Source organism: Podarcis melisellensis, assembly GCF_964234715.1.
Source record: "Podarcis melisellensis genome assembly, chromosome: 2".
Lineage (NCBI taxonomy): Eukaryota > Metazoa > Chordata > Lepidosauria > Squamata > Lacertidae > Podarcis > Podarcis melisellensis.
This window is the reverse complement of record NC_138529.1, coordinates 42,699,924-42,722,529: the sequence shown is the minus strand read 5'-3', so window position 1 is coordinate 42,722,529 and position 22,606 is coordinate 42,699,924. Positions and strand designations below refer to the sequence as shown.

Below are 22,606 nucleotides of genomic sequence, written 5' to 3'. Positions count from 1 at the left end.
AATCCTCCCTGTAGATCCATAATTCTCAACATGATGTAGATTTCCCTGTTGGGGTGTAAGCATTTGCAGGAAGAGGAATAAGCCCTCCATGAAACAGTTGGGTTGCAATTCTGTTGATTGCACCAACGTGTCTTCCTCTCTCTCTCTCTCTCTCTCTCTCTCTCTCTCTCTCTCTCTCTCTCTCTCTCTCTCGCAAGCTGAGCAACACATTTATCTCAGGTCACTTGGCAAAAGTGCTCACTCCCAACTACCAGAGTACCCAAGCGCCTTCCAGCCCCGTTGACTGACATCCCCTGTGAGTCACAGCACCGTCTCCTGCTTTCCTAATCAGAGGTTTATTGATTCCTTTTCTGGGGGTCCATATCCATGCCTTGTACTGTGTGTACCTTTTCATCCGGCCTCCTTGCCTGCAGTCTAAGACAAGATCAAATGCTACCAATTGTCACTTTTTGTGTGTGTTAATGCTTCAGACAGAGTCTCAAAACAGCGTTTTGGTTCTCTTGAATAAAAGAGGACCTCTAGGACAAGATTTGCATCTTAGGCTAAAAATCTAAAGGGGGAACTGTATGGTACTTTTGTAATTAGGAACAACATTCTGCAGGGAACCATTCTGCAGGGATTTGGTATAGTTCCTTTTGGACCAGGAAAAAGCCAACTATGACTGGCACCTATTTACAGTACTTAGGTTTTTGGCATGGCCAGAATGACTGCCCCCAATCTCCAGACTTTGCAACTACTTTAAAAATTATTACTTATTATTAGGTAAATAATAAACACGCACATGCCTTTCAAAAAATACAGATTGATAGCCTGCCGGATGCATGAGGAATGGGGTCTGACTTAGGGTTGACACAGTTCTTAGGAGTGGCTAACAACAAACCAGTTCAGCAATCTGACTTGCTATAACACAAACTGCAAAGCCAGGTTCACTCTAAGGTGAGGAGGCAGCTGTGAGCACTCTTACAAAAGGCTGCCCCTCTCTTCAACCTCACTGCATGCTGAAGCAGCACTGAAAATGTTTATTTTAACAAAAAGGCTTGCTTCACAGCTCATGACTGAACAAGGAGCCACTAGATTGGCCACAACAAAACTGGCTTCTGCTTTTCTTACGGCATGCCTGCTGAGGCCTCCAGACTCGCTGCCAGATTGCTGAGCTCAGCTGCTGTAAACTGCAAGCTGCCAGGCTTTGCAGTCTTCCAGACCTATATCAAACCAGGTCAGTAAACAGCCATCTTGGTCAGGATTATCTTATTGCCCTGTGTGGGCTGTCAAGGAATGAATTAACTGAGTTTCGGTCCCATTTAAGATCTCACCGGCAGAAGTGTGTGTGTTATCAGATTGAGACTTCTCAGTCAAAAATGAACAAAGCATTATAAGGATTTATTTTCCCTTTCTAAGAAGCTGTGGGCCAGCATTAGTTGATCGAGGCACTGTCTTTTCCAGCACTGGAATGATAGAGGTGGGATACGTTCAGACCAATATTTTTGTACAAGCTGATGCATCTTACAATATATTATTTGCATTCTACTACTTACAGTGCATTCCTATACTTGCCTACTGGCAAATTCCACTGGTCTCATTGAAACATCACAAAAGGAGACAGCTTGTCTTCAATCATAGTTCAATTGTGAACGTGCCTCCCATATGGCTTCTCCCTGCTCCACCCATATAGTGTCATATAGATCAAATAAGCCATGCTACAGCTTGTCCTGTCATCCAAACCTGGACCACGGTTTGTTTCAAACCAAGCATGAGCAATAAGGCAGAAATAAACCAGGAACAAACCCTGGTTTATTTCTGCCTTACAGCTTGTGCTTTGCTCAAAATAAACAGAGGAAGAATGACACGGCGAGACATAGTATTGCTTGCTTGAGCCACACAGGCACTGTATTTGTGTGCATGGAAGTAGCGACGTGAAGAGGCACGTTCGCAATTTAGCTATGGTTTAAGACAGAGGTAAGAAACCTTTTTGGCTCCACAGGCTAAATAAGGATTGGCCTCATGGGCCAAATTTGGTGTTACCTACCTGTAATTAACATAATGTCATTGTAAGAACACATGGTTGACAACTGGGCACCCCCAACCACCCCTCAAAATCTCTTGGGCAGCATTTCAAAGCACCCCGGTGGCTTCAAAGCCCTTTTGCTGCCTGCAAAGGGCTTTAAAACACCTGCCCCACTACCATTTGAACCTCTGGAGACAAGTAACACTTTAGCAAGTGGGATAGGGGAGAGGTTCTTTCCTTCCCCCACCCCAGTTAAAGGAGAAGCACAAGATGCTTCAAATCATTGCTTCTGCAGGGATTAAATCCTGCTGCCTTGTTCCCTGAAAGATTAATCCCTCTCTTCCCATCCATCGGCTGACATCACCAGTGACATCAGCTGATGGGCAGGTGTGCATAGTTTGGGCAATTAGTGGACAGCACTTGCAACATCTGGAGGGTGCAAGGAAAGATGGAGGATCTCTGTGATGACTGTTACTTGGGCAACTCTCGTTAGAATTGGCAGAACTCACACTCTGTAGCCCTGAAATTTGGTGAACGGCTATGAGTTACAGCATTAGCAGAGGTCAGATAGGCCTGTGAACCCTTCTTGCAATAAGGGAACACTCTTGCTGAGTAGGGAAAGACCTGGGGAAAACCAATGCTGACCCAGGGACAGGAAAGTGTTTGGTATCCAAGCATATTATAGACATCATGCCAAGTCTGACTGTAGAGGGATCCGAACTGCACACGGCCATGTCTGGCACATTTCCTGGTGGCATTACTGGTACACCTGCAGGCATTCTGCCTATATTCTGGAGGGGACAAAGAGACCAGTTGACTTGAAAGCAAGGATGGGGGTGAGGAATGTCATGAACATTTTTGCAACCTCATGTGTGTGGTTTTTTTTAAAATGGGACTTTAAACGGTGCTAAAATGTTTATTGAGGGAAGAAATACATCCATGTAGCTGAGGAAACAGGGCCAACACTTGCTAGCCCTGATCCAGTTCTAGCTGCATGCAAGTATGCTCGACTAGTTGCATCAGAATGGAGATGGGGATTGTTGCCTTCAATGGCAATGTGATGCCACAATAACATTCTCAGGTGAGGAGAATGTCTGCTCCAAAATTAAATAAAATAATGGTGGAGAGCAGCTGCAGGGGTCAGAGGAGGAGGGAAACAGAAGCTAAGAATTGCTGTAAGGAGTGGTAAACAGGGTTCTGCATGGGGGGAGATTTTCATGCCTTCTGAAAGCCCCCCTCCCTTTGAAAAATTTCAAGAGCAAATATTTGCTGCTGCTCTAAAGACCAACCTGCTCCCATCCCTTCAAGGAGATGGAAGTCCCTACCAAAGCTTCTACAGTATTTTATTTTTGTTTCCTAGAATATAAGTTTTCACGCTTGCTGAGCCATGAGTTGCAAAGGGTGGGGGGTGGGGAGAGAACTAGACAAGAACGGCCGCACTTCCATAAGTGATAAGCGAGATGTGACGGGCTTGTCGTGTTGATTTTTCATACTACTGCCTTGGGGGCAGCTCTGTCATGTTGACATCTAGCTCTCCTGCCACTGTGCAGGGGAAAGCAATGCAGAGGGCATTAGAACTCTGGGGCTGTTTCCTCCCATTGTATTGCACCCTCAGAAATAGCAGGTAGTCTCCCTATGGCACAGAGACTATCTCCACCTTTACCTACTGGTTTCTTCCATCTCCTAAGGAGAATTTGGCGAGAATTTTCTACTAAAATCTACAGACTTGTTGAGGACCACACTTTCTACAAGTATACAGGATTAGGTACGTGTCACTAAAGATCCCACACTCAGTCCACAGTATCTCCACATAAGGCTTGGAGGCCTTCTGTCTGAAACCCTCAAGAGCCACCACCAAATCAGATGAAATGCAGTGTAAGTGGTGTAAAACTCAATCCAAAGCTGACTGAGCACTTCTTATCACGCCTATCAAGTAGAGATGGAGGCACCAAGAAGTCATTCTCTGCTGCTTCCATTCCTTCTTCAAGTAGTTGGCATTAGAATAGTAAAGGTGATTCAATATAAGCAAGTATAAATTAATGCACAGAGGGCCAAAAAATAAAAAAAGTTTCCTAGCTTCACATATATGCCAGAGATTTGAGTGACCAGAAAGAGACCTTGGAGTTGTGGTGGATAACTCATTGAAAACATCAATCGAGTGTGTGACAGCTCCAAAAAAAGGGGGGGTGAATTCCATGTTAGGGATAACTAGGAAATGGATTGGAAATAAAATTGGCAATATCATGATGCCATAATGCATTAAATGATGTATGGTTGTGGGGAAACTGGATAGAACGAAGTTATTTTCCATTTGTCATATAATATCAGAACATGGGATCACCTTGAAGGTGAATGTTGGAAGATTCAGGTAAAAGGAAGTTCTTCAGACTGCACATGGTTAACTATGGGGTTCATTTCCATAAAATGTAACAACCACCGGGTTGGATAGCTCTAAAAAAGGGGGAGGGTGACAATTCATGGAGAACAAGGCTACCAATGACTGCTAGCCATGCTGTTTGTTGCACTTCTTTCTCTTTCAGAGGCAGGATGGGCCAATGGATCAGGGGCACAAGTGATGTTGCGCTCATGTTTTGCTTGTGGGCTTCCCATCAGCATCTGGTTGGCCACTGTAAAAACAAGAGGCTGCACTAGTTGGGCCTTTGGCCTGATCCAGCACGCTTTTCTTAAGTTTTTCGGCCCTCCCAATGTTTTCCTAAGAACTTAAGACAACTGATTCACCTTTTGACTCCTGGATTGTACCGAGTTTGCATTTTCAGTTATTCTGCTACTGTCATTCCAACTCTGTGTTATAGTCTGCAGGACGGATGTGCCCAGGAGCCTTGTAATGCTGGGAGGTGCATAGTAAATGACAAGCCAAACCCATGGCCCAAATAACCGCAGCTTAAACAGATCCTTTAGAGCAGCGGTTTTCAAGCCTTCCACCTTCAGGGAACCTTTTCCACAGTGACCAGTCTTCTGAGAAACCTTGACATGTCTACCACAGAACAATCCAGGGGCTGCTGGTACATACTTGGCTAAGGTACGTAAAAAATTGATAAATTGAAAGAGCATAGAATACCAATGGGAAGGGAATCTAACCAGTGGGATAGAGCTGGGAATGAACAGATGCTGTCTAAATACATGTTTCTATTTCATGCAGTGTTAGTTCACACTGTCTAGAGCAGGACAATGTGGTGCCCTCCGGGTATTGTCCCTGTCTGATGGCTCTGCTTGCCAGAGATGACTGGAGTTGTAGTTCAACAACATTTGGAGGGAATCACATGGGCTAATCCAACCTACAATAAGCACATCTCGTGTAGTTATTGGCCCATTTCAACGTTCTCTTATTAATAAATAAATAAATATATCCTTATATCTAGGGTAGCCAGATGTTCACATGGAACTGTGACTATTGTTTGGTATATGCCATCTTCTTTCCCCTCATCTAAACCTCTGAATAACCTCTGCGCAACTAAACCTGCACAACTGAACATGCAGTACATTTGAAATTTGCTTTTATTTAAGGTGCCATCTTTAGTTGTTTCCCTGTGCGGGTGCGCGCGGGCGCGCACACAAACAACCCCAAATTTTTAAGGCAAAGGGGACATGAGAGGTGCTCCAGAAGTGCCCTGTAGACACTGTTGGATTACAATTTCCATCAGCCACAGGCAGAACAGCCAGTGATCAGGGATGACGGGAGTTGCACTGCTCTCTAGATGCTGGCCTACATTGGCTACCTTGGTTAAACCCTCCACTCTTCTCCTGCTTAATTCCCCGCAGTCTGTTGCCCATGCTTCAGTAGAACATGTTTCTGGCCTTTTTCACAGCTAGGCTCCAACAGCAGAATGACAGCTCCCCACATCAAATGGGGGGCACCTTTTACGTGGTTGGGCGCAGCCCCCCAGATCCCAGGGCAGCTCCCAGTAGCACGGGCTGGCTTCACCCTCCCTAGGCTGGATACCTGAAGGTCTCCACCTACCTCAGCCAATTGCCCAATCCCGCCTGTGGAAGCATTGCCAGGGCATCAGCCAGGTAGGAGGACGGAACACACAGGCCACACAACAGAAGGTGAATCCTAACTTCTTTATTTGCCAATGTGTAAATGTCTACACACTAGATAACTCTAGTGCATTTACAACTGAAATTCCACAAACAAAAAGACCAGAAACATGCTCTACTGAAGCATGTTCATGAAGCAAAACAGACTCAATCTAGTTTTAATCCAAGGAATTCATACCTACCTGTCATTTATGGGTTTAGCTACAGAATCTGTTGGGGCTTCTCCAGACAACCTTTATTGAGCATTTGTCCTGATTTGGTTGCACAAAGTTTAATCAGAGGTTAGAATGTATCTGTTCCTTACTGACCATTCATTCTGATTTGTTTGTGGATTATGCAACAATGTGCTTTCATCCTGCATCCACCCTGATTTGTTTGTTTATACGTCTTCCCATTAATCATTGGTTCATCCCACACTTTTTAATGCAATTCCCCATCACTTTCCAAACCACAAAAAGTTCATTATTTTTTTAAAGTTGATTTGTTGTGCTAGGGTAACAGAGAGCTTTAATCTACTTTAATTGTACAAACCTAAAGTTCCAGTATGAACTTGAATGCCCCCTGAAAAATAACGAGCATGCTTGGAAAATATTCTTTTTTAAAGCAAAAGAATTCAGGTGCTATACAGTAGGTGAAGAATTGGATTTGGACTGGGGACCCACAAACATCTGCCTGACTTCCCCATAAATACTTTCCTGATTAATAGACCTTATCTGGTTAGCATGACAAGCATCTCTGTGAAGCTTTGTCCCTGGGCAAAATCCCTCCATAAACAGATTTCTCTGTACCACTTACAGGCCACTCCAGGGTCACCTGACCTCTTTTGGAGTGCCCTGTGCCTCAGACTGACGGCTGCCAGACTCGCAGTAGTATGATGTCTACACTGCTGAAAGGGATGGAGCAAGCTTCCTGTCAGCCACCGGGAATTCAGCAGACAGGCAGCTGAAATGGGTGCAGAAGGCATGTATCATAATAAAATGGGCTTCTGGGTTTGTTTTTGGGTGTTCTCTAGGGGGATGCTGGAACACATCAGCATAAATCAGTGAACTGGTACAGGCTACCCTAACTGGGAGATGTCAGTTGCTGAAATGAAAAGTCAAGCTGCCTCAGCCTGCTCAGTCTTCAACATTAGCCCTCATGCCAGTTACAGAGAGGACCCACTTTCTGCCCCTCTCATAGCTCTGGTTCCCCTCTCTCCAGCATGCTTTCCTTTTGAGCCCCTTAAGGCCCCATCCACCCATCTCATTGCCTGGCCTCCCCATCAATTCATCTGTCCTAACTTTCCTCCAGTCCATGCACACAGTGGCATAACTCAGTCACTACCAGTCCTTCTCTCTCCTCTTCAACCAACCCAAAGGCCTGCTGCCATTCATTCATAGCAGAAGTGGCCATATGCAGCAAAGGCCTCCCAATGAGCTACACGTGGCCAGAGGAGCAGCACTGGGAAGATAGTAACTTCCAACTGAGGTTGGTGGGGGTGGGAGGGCAGGAGATAATGGGTGGGTGCCAATGGTGCCTAGGGGCACTGCATTAGCAACTCCAGCCTTATGTGCTTGATTCCATCCCATGGAGACCAGTGAGATCTACCAAAAGAAGTCACCAAGCTATGCCTTCTGCTTTCACCCATAAAAATACAGAGTGCCACCCAAATCTCTCCTAGGTACTAGAATGCCTGGGTTTTAAGGGCTGGCAATCCCCAGTCATGCTCATAGCCAATAGGTCCATATTTCCCACCTATTGAGAGTTGGTTGTTATTATCAGTTACCTAGGCTCCTACTTTTCCAGCTTAATCAAATTTCAAAGGCTACTAATGAGAATAGATTTAGTTATAACATATAGCATTAGATGGAGAAAGGAAAGTAACAAATAAGGCCACCACATTACTGAAGCAAAGCAGGTCTGAACCTGGATGGGTAACTGCCACCTTGGGAAGCAATTCAGTGCTGCGCTAAGGTAATTGCTCCATCAGAGCCAAGCATTTTGACTTGCCAGACAGAATGATCCCCTCTCTCTTCCCGCTGTATGCTTTTGGGTGGGGGAAAGGAGGGGGGGAAGTCCCATTGCACAAGCATCAGCCCTTGCACAGGGCTCCCACTCATTAGTTGAATCCCACCCTTGGGTTCCATAGCAAAAGGAAGACAGGAAACAAATGTAAGAAAATCAGTAAAGATAGGAAACTGGCACTGCAACGTCTATATCAAGTTGAATTTCTTACCATTGGCTAGCTGTTGCAAAATCCACAAGATCAACTCAACTTTTCACGCAAACCACAACCTAGTGGTTTGCTTTGTATTTACTGCCTCATTGTTTTATTTTTTGTGTTTTTTTAAAGAGGCAGTACCATGAAGGTATTGGAAAGATTTCACCTGAGAAAAGTGTTTTGTTTTTTAATCCTGTCACCCGAATATGTAGTGTGATGGATGCAGAGGCACTTGAAATTCAAATAAACACTGAATGAGTTTGAATTCAGGGTGAGTCAGGGGATGTATGGTTTAAATACAAAGTCATACACAAGAATACACCCATTGAAATCATTGGGCTTCAATCTCATGTTTATCCAAAACAGCAAATTAGATGCTCTTTCACCAACACAAGTAAGCTAGTATGTAAAATATATCACTCTATCAATTTAGAGTACGGTATATACCATTAAATTGTGTGTGACCAAAGCTTGCTAGTTGAGATGCAGTTATCAACAGCCAGAGAGAGGATCCCAGGAGTCTGTGACCCCACCAACGGACCATGAGCAATCTGTTATTCTAGTCTCTGGAATGACCAGAAAACTCTATGGATTGCTTAATGGCCTCCCTGTATCAGCTCAAGAAATACCTCTGCACAGATTACTGAATCAGTTTGTGGGAGAACATGAGTGCCACCCAGTGGGTTTGCAGGAAATTGTCAAGGAGCAAGAAGTTTATTTGTGGGGGGGAAATGATTATCTCAAACGCAAGGTCTACGCACATTCACACAACCAGAATATTCTCATTGTAACTTGCTTCACATCACAGCCTTCATGCCCTGTGCTATTAAAGGCATTAAACTGCAGGGGAAACATTTTAGCATAATGGTTGGGGCGAAGTACATGACTAGGAGGTAGCTTTTAAAGGGAGTAAAGGGATGCCTGGGTGGCATCAGTCATAGGAGAAGCTGGCAAAAAACAATAGTCACAACAATACTTAGACAATACCCCATGTGCTGGACATAGGAAAGCATTTTATTGCAGTGTTAATATGCGGAGAAGTGTTTTTGAAGGTCCATAGTGTAAAAACAGTGACAGTGGCAGCAGCTATAACAGGAAGCAAGGGCCCCCCAACTTTGGGGACCTATGGATCAGCAACTGGTTAAGTAACAGAAAGTGGAGAGTAGGAATAAATGGGCAGTTCTCTTGATGGACAGCAAGTGGAGTCCTTCAAGGATTGGCATTGGGACCTGTGCTTTTTAACTAATTCATAAACGATTTAGAGTTAGGAGTGAGCAGTGACGTGGCCAAGTTTGTTGCTGATACTAAAGGGTGGTTAATATGAAAAGGGATGGGGAAGGACTTCTCCAAACTGGGTGAATGGGCTGTAAACTAGCAAAGGCAGTTCAACATAAACAAATGTTTATATTGATGCACGGACAGACCCTCCAAGTGTCCCTATTTTCCAGGGATGTCCCTTATTTAAAGAAGACGTCCTGGTTTCTGATTTGATCCCGGAATGTCCCACTTTTCCTTAGGATGTCTCTATTTTCATTGGAGAAATGTTGGAGGGTATGCATGGAGGGGCAAACCCCCCTAATTTCACATATATGCTCATGGGGTCTGGCCAGGGTTGTAGTGGAGAACTCAAAGAATGTCAACCCAGTGTGCAGCAGTTGTGGGAAAAGGCAAATTCCATGCTACGGATCATTTGGAATTGAAAATAAAAGCTACCAATATCACAATGCCGATACAAATCTATGGCGCACCCACATTTGAAATACTGTGTGTACAATTCTGATCACCTCATTTCAAAAAGGGTATTTTAGAGTTGGGAAAAGTTCAGAAAAGGGCAACCGGAATGTTCAACGGGATGGAGTGACTCCCCTGTGAAGAAAGGTTACACAATTTGGGACTTTTTAGTTTAGGGAAAAGGCTAATAAGAGGTGACATGACAGAAATTTATAAAATTATGCATGACATGGAGAAAGTGGATAGAGAAAAGTGTTTCTCCATCTCTCATAATACTAGAACTCATGGTCATCCCATGAAGCTGAATGTTTCAAGATTCAGGACAGGCAAAAGAAAGTACTTATTTATGCAACACACCATTAAACCATGCATTTTGCTCTCTCCAGAGGCAGTGACAGTCACCAGCTTGGATGGCTTTAAAAGAGAATTCAGCAATTAGGCAAAGCCTCCATTTGCAGCCTTTCTGCCTGGTATGCTCCTCACTGTCTTCCCCCTCCCAGCTGACAGGTTAAGAGGCGGCAAACAGCTATAGTTGCTCTGCTGTCTCTCTCAACCCCTTGCATCAAAACTCTGCAAATCCTAAATCTGCCAGAGTGGAGGGTAGACATACACACACTTAACAGGCAACAGAAAAATCTTGAAAGTTGCCAACATATGCATGCGACAGAAGGTCCGACAAGCTACCTGAGGATTACCTATTTTACAACTGATGATGACAAACAAGGAGGAATTGTCTGAGAACACAATGACTGCAGACAGCCAGGGAAAAGCAATCACAAAACTGCTCAACAAGGGAGGAATAAGGACAGCCGGACAAAAGGCATGGATTTCAGAACATCATAGCTCAACAATCTTAGAAGTTGATAAGAAAAAGCACATGCATAGAAAATAAAGGCCAGGGGGGAGATGTGTAGAGGGACGTTGGCCTGGTTTGCACGCAACATTAGACCATTTTTTTTACAATAAATTATGATTTAATGTGCATGAGCACTTTGTTCCTCCCCCACTCCCGACTGCTGCACAGGGAAGGAAAGAAGACAGAGTCTAGCTCGCTGTGACATGTGAACCCAGGCTTATCAGTTGTTTCTTCAAAACAACCACCACCACAACAACAACAAACGAATGGTAAGCCAAAAGCAAAGAGAAACAAGCCACAAGCCTGGATTTGGATATGCAACAAGCCTGATTCGTCCCCTGAAAAGCAAGCAAGTGCACAGTAGCAGCAAAGCACTCAAACACATTAAACCATGCTTTACTTTAATCTATGGCTTAGCAAAGTACAAAGAAATAACAGTACAAAGTTGCCTAACTAAATCAAGCAATGTGAATCTCTAGATCAGAGCTGCCCCGCCTTTTTGGGGCCCGGAGCACATTTGAAAATCTAAGAAACTACCACAAAAGCCCATTTCACAGAAGTCAAGACTGGCAGTGCTCCTTGTTGTGGAGGAGGAAGAGAAAGGAGAATGTTAGCCGCTTTGAGACTCCTTAAAGGGAGTGAAAGGCGGGATATCAAATCCAAACTCCTCTTCTTCTTCCTTCCCCGCCCCACTCTCCAGACAAGTGAAACCCCTATACATAGCCTATAAGAAATAACCCCAGTTTAACAAAAAGACAAAGCAGGCAAAACACCCCTCCAACAAGCAGCCCAAACAAGCAAACTAGTCAGACAACATTCTCAAAGAAGAAGAAAAACAGACAAAATGCACAGCAAACCAACAAAAAATAAGCAAGCAAAGCACCCTCACCTGGGGACCAGAAGCATTCTGGAGAAAAGGAGGTAAAGAGGGTTGGCTGTTTGAATACTTGCATTTTGCTTGCCTCCCAGCCCAACATCACCCATGGAAAAACAAAACCAAAGAGCTCTCCCTCCCCCTGCCAAAAAGAACAAATATAAATTGGGAGGGTGAGGGGACCTTGACAGGCACCAAGACTGGTGTCTGAGGGCAGCGTGGCATTCATGGACACCACATTGTGGCCCCAGCACTATAGTAGCAAGAGAAGAATCCTTAGTACGCATATGTTTCTATGGATGTCTCTTTCAATACATCTTTGGGGCAAAAAGCCCCCAGAGAGAACAATGCTAGAATTATATCTGGATCTTGGCAGTTGTGAGCACACATATGTATGTTTGGCAGGTGGGGGAGGAAACATTTTTATTTCATCAGATGATTGTGCTTGATCTCTAGGGAGGCTTACCACACCCCTGACGCAAACCAGAAATGGCCCAGAATTTCTCCACCCTATGATGGGCCTCACTAGCCTCCATTAGCAAAGGTAGTGACAGCCATGCCTTGTCAAGCCTGAATTATCTGGTTATCCTAGACTATTTTAAGATCAGATCCAATGGATTTGTCCATTCCTTCCCATGACCCTGTAAACACAAACACACACACACACCCTACCTCTCAATCTATTTGAATAAAGACCAAGGATGCATTTCTATAACAGTGCTAGATTGAATCCCCCACTCCACCACATTTGTGTGTGTGTGTGTGTGTGTGTGTGTGTGTGTGTGTCAATGTTTACATTCAAATGGAAATTCACAGTTCACTTGGAAACTTCCCAAGGGGCATTTCAAATCCTCTTGCCATTTCATATTTTGCTTAATTCATCAATCGACATTTTGCAATTTGTTACTTTGATATTTAAGTCCCAGTGTAAACTATACACACTGCAGCTCAAGTTTCTAATAATAAGTTCATGAATTATGACTTGTCACCTAAGGAAATAATTCCAAGTCAGTTGAAATTTATCAATGTTTTCAAAAAGACTGTGGTTTGCAATCAACTAACTGCTGAGTGAAATTAAAAAGCACCTTCTCCAACAGCAATACTTTGAGCCCATCACACAGAATTTTTTTTTATTTAAAAAAACATGTTTTCTGCTCACAGAAGACAGCATTGCAAATAAAGCCTGGCCATTAGCTGTACCAATGATAATTACAATAGTTACCATGCTTAAAGTAACTGGGTCCATTTCATCACATAACTGTTCCTATCAAAATATAGAGTGTGCCAAATATATAGCGTGTCAAATATAGTGTGTGTCTACTGTAAGAATCCACAGCATAAGGGAAGGTCCTCACTATAGTGCAGAGATAGATACCCCTTCCTGGCTGCAGTGTCACTTATCCAAAATTGTCATCAAGCATATTTATTACCTTTCGGATGTGCCAAACATGCACAATCCAAATAGGGGGGGGGGGGTCTTTTACTTGCTGCCAGTGGGGGGAAATGCTGGTGGTAAGGATGCAAAATGCTTTTGGTATAGCATTCATGACAGGGAGCAGAAAAGCCTCTACACAAGCAAATCACCAAGCCATTCTGACTTCAGTTGTGCAAACATTTCATATGTCCCACAAGCTGTTTTTAAAGTGCAAATCTGAAAGGCACTATCCATTTCAGATCTGGGTGGGATGGTGTTCAGGGAATCCCTGTGCTAAAGCGCTATGCCAAGGCAGAGAGACGGAAGCATTCTCTGCTCAGTTGACATCCATGCTCTCGGTCTATCCCCACCCACACATTATGCAAGAAATCCCTGTACGTGGCTATGGAGTACCAACTGCATCGCAGCCTCACAATGGTTGTCACTGCAGCTTTCTCCAGTGCCAGCTGAGTCCCACATTATAGCAGGGTGTTGTTGTTGTTTTGTCTCACTCCCCAGCAAGGGGGTGTCCCTTTCCCTCAATTTTGATCCTCCCCACCCCCAGGCAAGCCGGCTGAGCCCTCAGTAAAACTATAGTCCTCTGCTAGAGATATCAGCGTTTCCAAGGCAACAAGATGGGATTTTCTTGGAGGCAGCAAAAAAGAAAATGGCTTGGAAAGAAAATGAGGGAGTGCGGGGGTGTTGGGGAGCGCCAGTGTCAATATTAACTTGGGGCTTCTGGCTCAGATGGGGGATTCCTCCACAATGGGCTCCCAAGAAGCAATGCGGGCCCCTTAGTTTCCCAGGATTTGGCCCTCTGTGCAACAATCAGATTGGACTAAGTTCCCTTTTTATCAGGGGAAGGATAGCCCTGTAAGTGAGAGCCGAACTATGTGTGCTCTGTGTTATTCTCATGTTTAAGCCAGCATGTTTAACCTGGCTGACTGGAGATGAGCAGGCATGAGACCCTGATCTGGAACACAATCTTGATCTCAACTGGGTGGTCCTTGCCTTTTTGATGCTGGAAATTCTTCACCACCTGACTGGTGCCGTTTGCAGTAAACAGCACTTGGGGAGGCAAAAGGCAGCCAGGAGGGAGTGATTTTCAGCAGGGGGGAGGAAGCATAAAGCCTCAGAGTCACATTCCAGATTGGGGGCCCACTGCAACTTTTTCTTCAAAGCATCTAGGTTAAGCATGATTGTATAAACACATGACTAACCTCACACAGAGTTTGGCACCACGTCTCCCTAGCGAAAAGGAACTCGGAGTGAAAAGACCCATTGTGTTTCCTGGCCACTGGTAACCAAACAGAGCTTGGGCAGTAGAGATAAATCTTCACAGCCACGCTTTTCTAAACAGCAAAGTAATGTGACCCCACTGGCTTACCTTCTTTGACTTTGCAGCAATGATAGGTCACCTCCCTAACACCTAGATTTTAACCAACAAGCCTATCAAGTCTTCTGTCTCACGTACCTATCTATAGCATTCTTTATACGGACACGGGTGGCGCTGTGGTCTAAACCACTAAGCCTCTTGGGTTTGCCAATCAGAAGGTCAGCAGTTCAAATCCATGCGACGGGGTGAACTACTGTTGCTGTGTCCCAGCTTCTGCCAACTTAACAGTTCAAAAAGCACACCAGTAGAAGGAGATAAATAGGTACCGCTGTGGCAGGAAAGTAAACGGCATTTCCTTGCACTCTGGTGTCCCGTTGTGCCAGAAGCGGTTTAGTCATAATGGCCACATGACCCAGAAAGCTGTTTGTGGACATACGCCAACTCCCTCGGCCTGAAGCAAGATGAGCACCCTACCCCATAGTCACCTTTGACTAGAGCAGGCTTCCTCAACCTCGGCCCTCCAGATGTTTTAAGACTGCAATTCCCATCATCCTTGACCACTGGTCCTGCTAGCTAGAGATCGTGGGAGCTGTAGGGGAAAAAAAACATCTGGAGGGCTGAGGTTGAAGAAGCCTGGACTGGAGTTAATCCTCCAGGGGTCCTTTACCTTTTACCTATAGCATCCTTATAATTACCCTGAAGGTCAATTAACCTCTAAAGCCACAGAAGCTGCTTGGGCTGCTTGAATTGTACAGCTGTACAAAAATCAGAAATATGGGTGGTGTTCTGTAGGGGGAAAGTGTGCCTTCCAATTAAGACACCTGCATTGACAGTGGGAATTCTGCCATGTCTACTCTGGTCCCCAAACTCTTCCATCAGCCACATGGGCAATAGAAGACTAGGATGACCTGAAACCTGCAATGGACAGGTGCAATGTATGAACACATGTGAGCTCTGTGGAAATATGTTTGAAGGAGTGCAGGTATAGCCATGCTCTCCCTTGCTTTGGCCATTTTTTCTGGTCACATGCAACAGGAAAAATATCTGTCTCCCCCAGATTATCTCAAGATGGCCAGATCACTTGTCTTCAACTGGTGGATCAGATTCAGGACCCAGAACTGGCTTTCACTGACCTAAAGTAGGTTGCACTATCATTATTCCTGCCATCCTAATAAATGATACTTAAGAATCCTGCTTGGACTAAAGAGGGATCTCTGGTCCATCTAGACTACTGACCAGTGAAGAGAGCAGCCATAGGCACAGGGAAATTCCTTTAATGCAACCCTAATAGTTCCTGGGGGAAATTAACTAGTCTGTACCTAAACTGAGTATTAGTGTCTTTTCCATGTGATTCAAAAACCAATAGGTGATGTTTGCAGTCAGTTTGTAATGTAAACTTAAATGCAGTGCTTTTTTTCCTTTAAAAAATGTTTAGGGCTATTCTCATTTTCCTAGTCATATTGAAATACTGCCCCTCAAAGAGGCTAAACCTAGATTCACAAAATTTTTAGGGGTATGCATACCCCTGCACACACCCCAAAAACCAACAGGTTAATTGTGGCAAATACTATTGCAGAGCCCACTTCATCAGAAACTTACAGAAGCCTCTTTTTGCTTATTAATCACTGGAACTCTTTGAAAGCCCAGATGTCTGGCTGTGTAGCTTCATTGTCTTATCTATTACATGCATGTTTTAATGTGTCCTTGAACTACGCAGAAATGGTGTGTCTTGCAATACTATGTATAACTTAGGCTGCAATCTTGAACGTGGCATTCTTGGGGAGCCCCACTGAACTAAATGGGAATGGGGCTTACTTCAGAGCTCATATGCAAGTGTTTCATACCCCTGCTGGCACCACTCTTAAAACCAACAGTACAAGCCACCAGAAGTTCAGAATGTGAAGATCCTATTTCAAAAGGAACAAACATAGCAGAGTTATAGGGTTTAGTCCCCAATACGGTACCAGAGCTGGATTCATCAGCAGAAATCTTGGGAAGCATCAGAACACCAGCAACAAAGGAGAGAATGAAGAACAGGTCTTCTTGCTGTCTGGACAAAGGCTGTTGGTACAGACTGACAAGAATCAGCAGAACAATGAAGGAGTCACAAATAGGTGGAAGATCAAGGTAATGAAGAGGAGGGAAAGTTAAGAGGCCTGGCAGCGGCTGGGAGTGTGTGCCTAGCAATGGAGTATGGAAAGGAGGAGCTCTCCAGCGAGGGGAGGGAGGAGGCAGGCAGTAAGTGGCATGGCTTCAGGCCTACTTGAGAGAAACTCAGGAACAGCTACAGCTCAACAACGGAATCTGAGCATACTCACTCCCACTCCTTCCGCTGTGCCTGGGGTGTGTTGTGGATCTTGTGGGCCTGGTGAGCCATGATGATGTCACGGTGATCCACCACGCCTCCACGCCGCTTGTACGAGAGCGGCTCCTGGCCCATGTAGTGGTACCAGCTGCCAAGGAAAGGGTACTCGGGGCTGGTAGGCCCACGCCCATCGTGCACGGCTTCATAGTAGCTGGGAGGGGACAAAAGGGATGCTCGGACCACAGCACGCCTCGCCATCCATGGGACTTGGGTGGAGACCCCAGAGGTTTCTGCCTGGCTGGCTGCCTGCCCAAGGGGTAGCTGTGGACACAGAACACAAGGGGAGAAAAGAAAAAGTGAAACAGATTGGCTAGATATAGTGGCTGCAGAGAGATATAGGCTCTCTTTTTTCAAACTGGCTCACTCAAAGCAATTCCACCCAAGCCCCTGGCTGCTTCAGAACATTCCCTTAATTTGACAGGAGAAGCTATCCACCCACTTCTGCCTACACAGACCTGTAAGTAATCTAAGGTAATAAATTAGGGAGTTGTGAATGAACAAAGCTGTTTCTTCTCAGAGGGCAGAATTTGGTCTATATGTGGAATAACGTTAAGGAATTCTTCCAATTCCAGGTGCTTGTCCGTGTTAGCCATGTACGGCTGACAGGAGGGAAGTTGATAAGAGTGGGGAGGTCAGAATGAGAAGGCCGAGAGGATTCTGGGTTTTGTCTTCAGAGCTGGATGGCGATTGGCTTTTTGGTTCTTTTGTTTGTTTGTTTGTTTGTAGCCCTTGGGAGATTTTGTACAGCAACTAAAAATAAACAAAAGATAATTAGGCCCTGAGGGAATTTCTATTGCCAGTACAAACCCAACATCAGGCCTTAGACTGTCTCTTAGCTTGCTATGAAAAACAACAACCACCACCCAGATCCAAACCACATAACTGCCATCTCACCCAGGCATTGCAGCACCTGCCATAGCTGTCTAGATAAGTATTGGCCACAAGAGGGCACTCTCACCACCGAGAAATAATAAAACACAGGAAAGGGAATCAACTTTTTCAAGGAGAAAGCCAGCTTAGCAATAAATTACTTGGTCATCCCTGCTAGCTCCGAATCCTACCCAATACAGCACCGTTCTCCATCGTCATTATCCACTTTACCACTTTGCCTCTTTAGAGCCTATCGACTTCCTTCCCCACAACCTCATGGCTTTCAAAATTAACCTTTATATCATTGCATTTTGTACGTTTTCCAGTTCTAATTACACTCATTACAAAATGGCTCAAAATTTAAATAAATATAGAAAGATTGAAAATTTATCATTGCAAGTCTTCAGACAACCCTGCTAGTGATGTTAATTGCTTACAGAAATCTTTCAAATACAGTCATACCTTGGGTTACAGACGCTTTAGGTTGCGTTTTTTCGGGTTACAGACCGCCGAAACCTGGAAGTACCGGAACAGGTTACTTCCAGGTTTCGGCGGTCGTGCATGCGCAGAAGCACCAAATCGCAACCCGGGTGTGCGCAGACATGCTGCTGCGGGATGCAAACATGCGTCCCGCACGGATCACGTTCGCAACCCAAGCGTCCACTGTATCATATAAATTTATTCCAGTCCTTTTGGAATACTTGATCACGCTGGTTTCAGATTTTTCCTGTCAGCATCACCAGTTCTGCAAAGTCCATCATCTTCACCTGCCACTCTTCTTTCGTTGAAGGCACTACCTGCAGTGCCTGAGCTTAGTACCTTTGACTATCCCACCGCCAGAAGGAAAGTCTGACAAGCTGTTCCACTTACAGCTCTGCCCTCAAAATTTATTTCAGTCTCCTGATCCTTTACGTTGTTCTCTTTTCCTCATTAGTTTCCCTGAGTCCCACGACAACACAAGCCAGCGATCTGAAATGTCATTTGAAGACAAGTGGGACCTGCTCAGCGTTCCAGCAAGCTGTTCCCTCCAAGAAGGGCACTGAGGGCTGCATCCAACAAAGCTGCCCCATTAGTGCAAGGGTTTCCTCCTGTGCAACGGGACTTCCTCTCCCTCTGCTCTCACCCACCCCAAATATACTCTGGAGAGTTAGGGGAACAAATTGGGGGCTGTACACAAGGAGAGGAAGTGCTGTTGTGCAGCAGGCAGCCCAGTAGTTAACTTGCAACCAGTGACTTTTTTATTTTTCAGCAGCAGCATAGCATAATGGTGGTCGTCTGCCTCAATAAGCAGCCAAGCTGTCACACTTTGCACTTGCTGCAGTTTCTGGGTCAGTCTCAAGGGCAGCCCCACGTAGGGTGCATTGCAATCATTGAGTCTAGAGCAGGGGTCAGCAAACTGTCCCTCAGACCTTGGGGGGGCAGACCATTTTTTGGGGGGGGGATGAATGAATTCCTATGCCCCACAAATAACCCAGAGATGCATTTTAAATAAAAGCACACATTCTACTCATGTAAAAACACGCTGATTCCTGGACCACCCACAGGCCGGATTAAGAAGGTGATTGGGCCAGATCTGGCCCCCAGACCTTAGTTTGCATGGTGGTTACCATCACATGGACAACAGTGGCCAGGCTACCCTAGTCCAGGAATAGTGATAGTCTCTTACCAGCTGAAGCTAGAAAAAAACACTCAAATTCAGTGAGATCACCTGTGCCTCTAGTGACAGAGATGGATAGAGGAACAGCCACATAGAACTGTAGAGTTGGAAGGGCCCTAAAGGATCATCTAGCCCAACCCTCTGAAATGCAGAAATTACAGCTAAAGAATCCTTGACAGTACAATCCGAACCAAAACAGGCAATTGGCTACTTATCTTGACCTGGGGACCGATCACCCACAGCACCTCCATCTTGCCTGGATTCACGAGTCAGTTTTGCTGGTCCTCATCCTGCCCACCAGCATATTCAGGCACCATACCAGGGATTGCATGGCCTCTCCTGATCCAGATGTTACAGAGAAATAGAGCTGGGCATCACTACTGTACTGTACCTCGCCCCAAATCTCCGTGTAGAAGAGAGAATTTCAGTAGCCACAGCACAACAATTATGGTTGTGGGAGTACTGTCCTCTTTGCCAAGTGGCCACCCAGATTTCACATCCCTGTTCCCCAAAAATTATGGATACTCAGCAGTAATTTTCTCTCTCTTGCCACTTCTCCACCCACCCAACCGTGACTGTCTTCAGAATAGTTTCCTGCCTTCAGAATAGTTTACTCAGCATCTCTCTCATATAGCTGAGAGGGGGGGGGTGATCTGAATATAGCACATCTCCCCAATCCATAGTGTTTAGCAGAGGTTTCAAAGGCTTCTACCATCCTCTCTCTCAGATCTATAAAGCTTTCTTCTTAGTCCTCTATGTCTACACCTCTATTGCTGGGTGGGGAAGTCCAGAGACGTATCAGAATCTATGCATAAATTCACCTATGCCTAAAATATAAATTTTCTGTCTCACCCACAACCTCTTATCAATAATGTCATTAAAGCATCCCCTTGATTTCTCCCTCTCCTTTAAATCCAGTCAGCTGACAAACCCTGCTCTTTCCTCTCCAAAATATTTATTTTATTTCATTTTATTTATACAGAGCATTAATACCCCACTCTTCAGCCAAAATGGCTACCCTGAGTGGCTTATGTGCAATTAATTAAAAGAAGACAGGTCCTGCCCACACGTGGCTTACCATTTAAGAAAACACAGCCCATAAGGGAGGGGGAGAAATCAAGCTCAGGCACCAATTCTCAAACAATTGTTCTTCCAATGGCCAGCTGGCACAATTCAAGAATAGGAGGTGCCTGATCAAAGGAGCTGGGCTTCCGGCCCTGCTTCCTAGCTCTCCCACTGAGGCAGTCTGGCAAAAGGACTGCCCACAGGTGACACTTGTGGGAGAGAAGGCCCGATGGAGCTGGCCTTCCACAGCAGAGCTGAGGGAGGAGTGTGCTCTGCTTCCCTTCCCATCTCTCCTGTTGACAGAATGGCTGCTCCAGGCCGACAGCCATATTATCAAGGCTTGCTCTTCCATTTCCATCTCAACTACCCCAACTCTGGCTTGTGTTTCCCCCCTCCCTCTGCTTTCCCAATCCACTGTACGTGGTCCTAAGAAACCAGGCAGAATGTCCGGGGGGGGGCGTTCATTGGTGCATGTCACCACCTGCGCAAGGGAAGCTGATATTTTATCTTCATGTTAATTAAAAGGAAGCTCGGAGATGAGCATTTGTCCCCACTAGTCCTTTATCTTCAAAGAGAGGAAAACACAACGTTGGCTTTGATTTTTTTTTTTTCTGAATGGTTGAAAGTGCCCATTGTTGGGGCTGAGAGACATAATGTTGCTGAGATACTGGTGGTTGGGGTGGAGATAAACAGTCAGAGAGCAAGAAGCACAGGTGGAAATAGTCTTGGAACTGATGACCGAAAATCCAGTTAGGATTTTGTACCCTAAATTAATCCAAAGGAAGTGATATACTTTTGGTTGATAACAGTATAATTTAAATAATTTTCCTGGGTGTATTTCAAAATGCTGCTTTTCTTCTTCAGTAAATATACGTATACATATTTACACTCAAATAATAATTCTAGTGGTGGCAGCAGTAACAACTATCTGTGAGAATGTAAGAAACTTGTATCAATCACAGGGTTCAGCGCAGATGCTACCATGCATTATTATGAAGTTCTTTTTTGTGCTTGTCGTTTACAACTGTCCAGTCTGCTTTATGCACTTACTGTATCACAACTATTATCAAGAATCCTTCCTTATAATCCCTTTCCCTTTCAATCCAAGGTTCTAAGCTCTCCCATTTTATTCACTCTGATGTCTCTTTCTCTCTTAGTCACCTTCGCCTCACTCTCCATCCTTGAAACTCCCTTTTTGATTTCACCACGAAGGACACTTTCACAGGAGACACCAAAGCAGCTATAGCAATTCTGTATGCTTCGCTAACGACATTACAGCAATCCACGTTAGGCATGTTCAGAAAAGATCATTTACACCACTTACACCCCACAAATGAGGCACCATGGATTTCAGTGGAAGAGATTTATCCTTCACCAGATTGTGCCCTTGCATAAAGTCAAACCTGTGACAGTTGTGACTTTCCTAAGCCTCAAATTTTCTACCGGACACAACAGTCCCACTATACTTCATAACAGGGCTAGCCTTGGTTATATGTCAAAGAAGAGATCCTGGATGGTTTGATGTTCTGTAATTGCACTAATATGCCTATGTAAGACCCAAGCAGAAAACATGCACCTGCCAGCTCACATAAATTAAACAGCCCTATAGTTAGAGACTTGTCATTCAGATTTTTAAAATTGTTGTTTATACATTAGATACACAACCATAGGTTTCTTTTAAGTACAACTGGGGGACATACGAGTTTTCTGTGTCACTTATGAACACTTTAATGTGTTACACACAAGCAAGTCCTACAAGTTGAATGGGACTTGCTTTCTAGTAACAGAGCAACCCTAACTGTAGCCAGGCAGCAATGGGACAATGTATTCACCAGGGCAGCAGATCGAGATTTTGATCTTTCTCCCTGCCTCCCTCCAGTTGTTCATGTTGTAGAGCTCCCCTCAACCCCTGGTGCCATTTTGGGGTTCGCACTAGGAAAGGAAGCACTAGGGTTCACAATCCACATTAAGCCAATATATGAATGGGCCCCAAGAATGCATCTCATCTTCCTGTGGCACCCCCACCTACCATGGATAAAAGCACAAATCTTTGACGGGTGGGGTGGGGAGAGATGCTGTTTTATCTCTGTTGCTATCCACCCCTTTCAGCATTCATGAACCAGACCATTCCTAACCTTGTGTAGCTGGATACAGAACAGTGTTCGCTTTACAAT

General features: G+C 44.8%; 1 protein-coding gene across 4 annotated transcripts in view; it reads right to left on the bottom strand.

The window, feature by feature from the left end:
* Positions 1-22,606, bottom strand: part of CACNA1A (calcium voltage-gated channel subunit alpha1 A) — a 269,886-nt gene that overhangs the window by 234,065 nt on the left and 13,215 nt on the right. The window contains exons 1-2 of one of the 4 annotated variants that reach the window (XM_081900882.1): positions 20,446-20,520; positions 16,794-17,101 (exon numbers count right to left, since the gene is read on the bottom strand). In XM_081900882.1, coding sequence (XP_081757008.1) covers positions 16,794-17,101; positions 20,446-20,448 — 311 coding nt within the window. In that variant the 5' untranslated portion in view covers positions 20,449-20,520. Of the gene's footprint in view, positions 1-16,793; positions 17,102-20,445; positions 20,521-22,606 lie in introns of those variants that run through there. The other 3 variants (XM_081900884.1, XM_081900881.1, XM_081900883.1) reach the window with 3 other exon arrangements.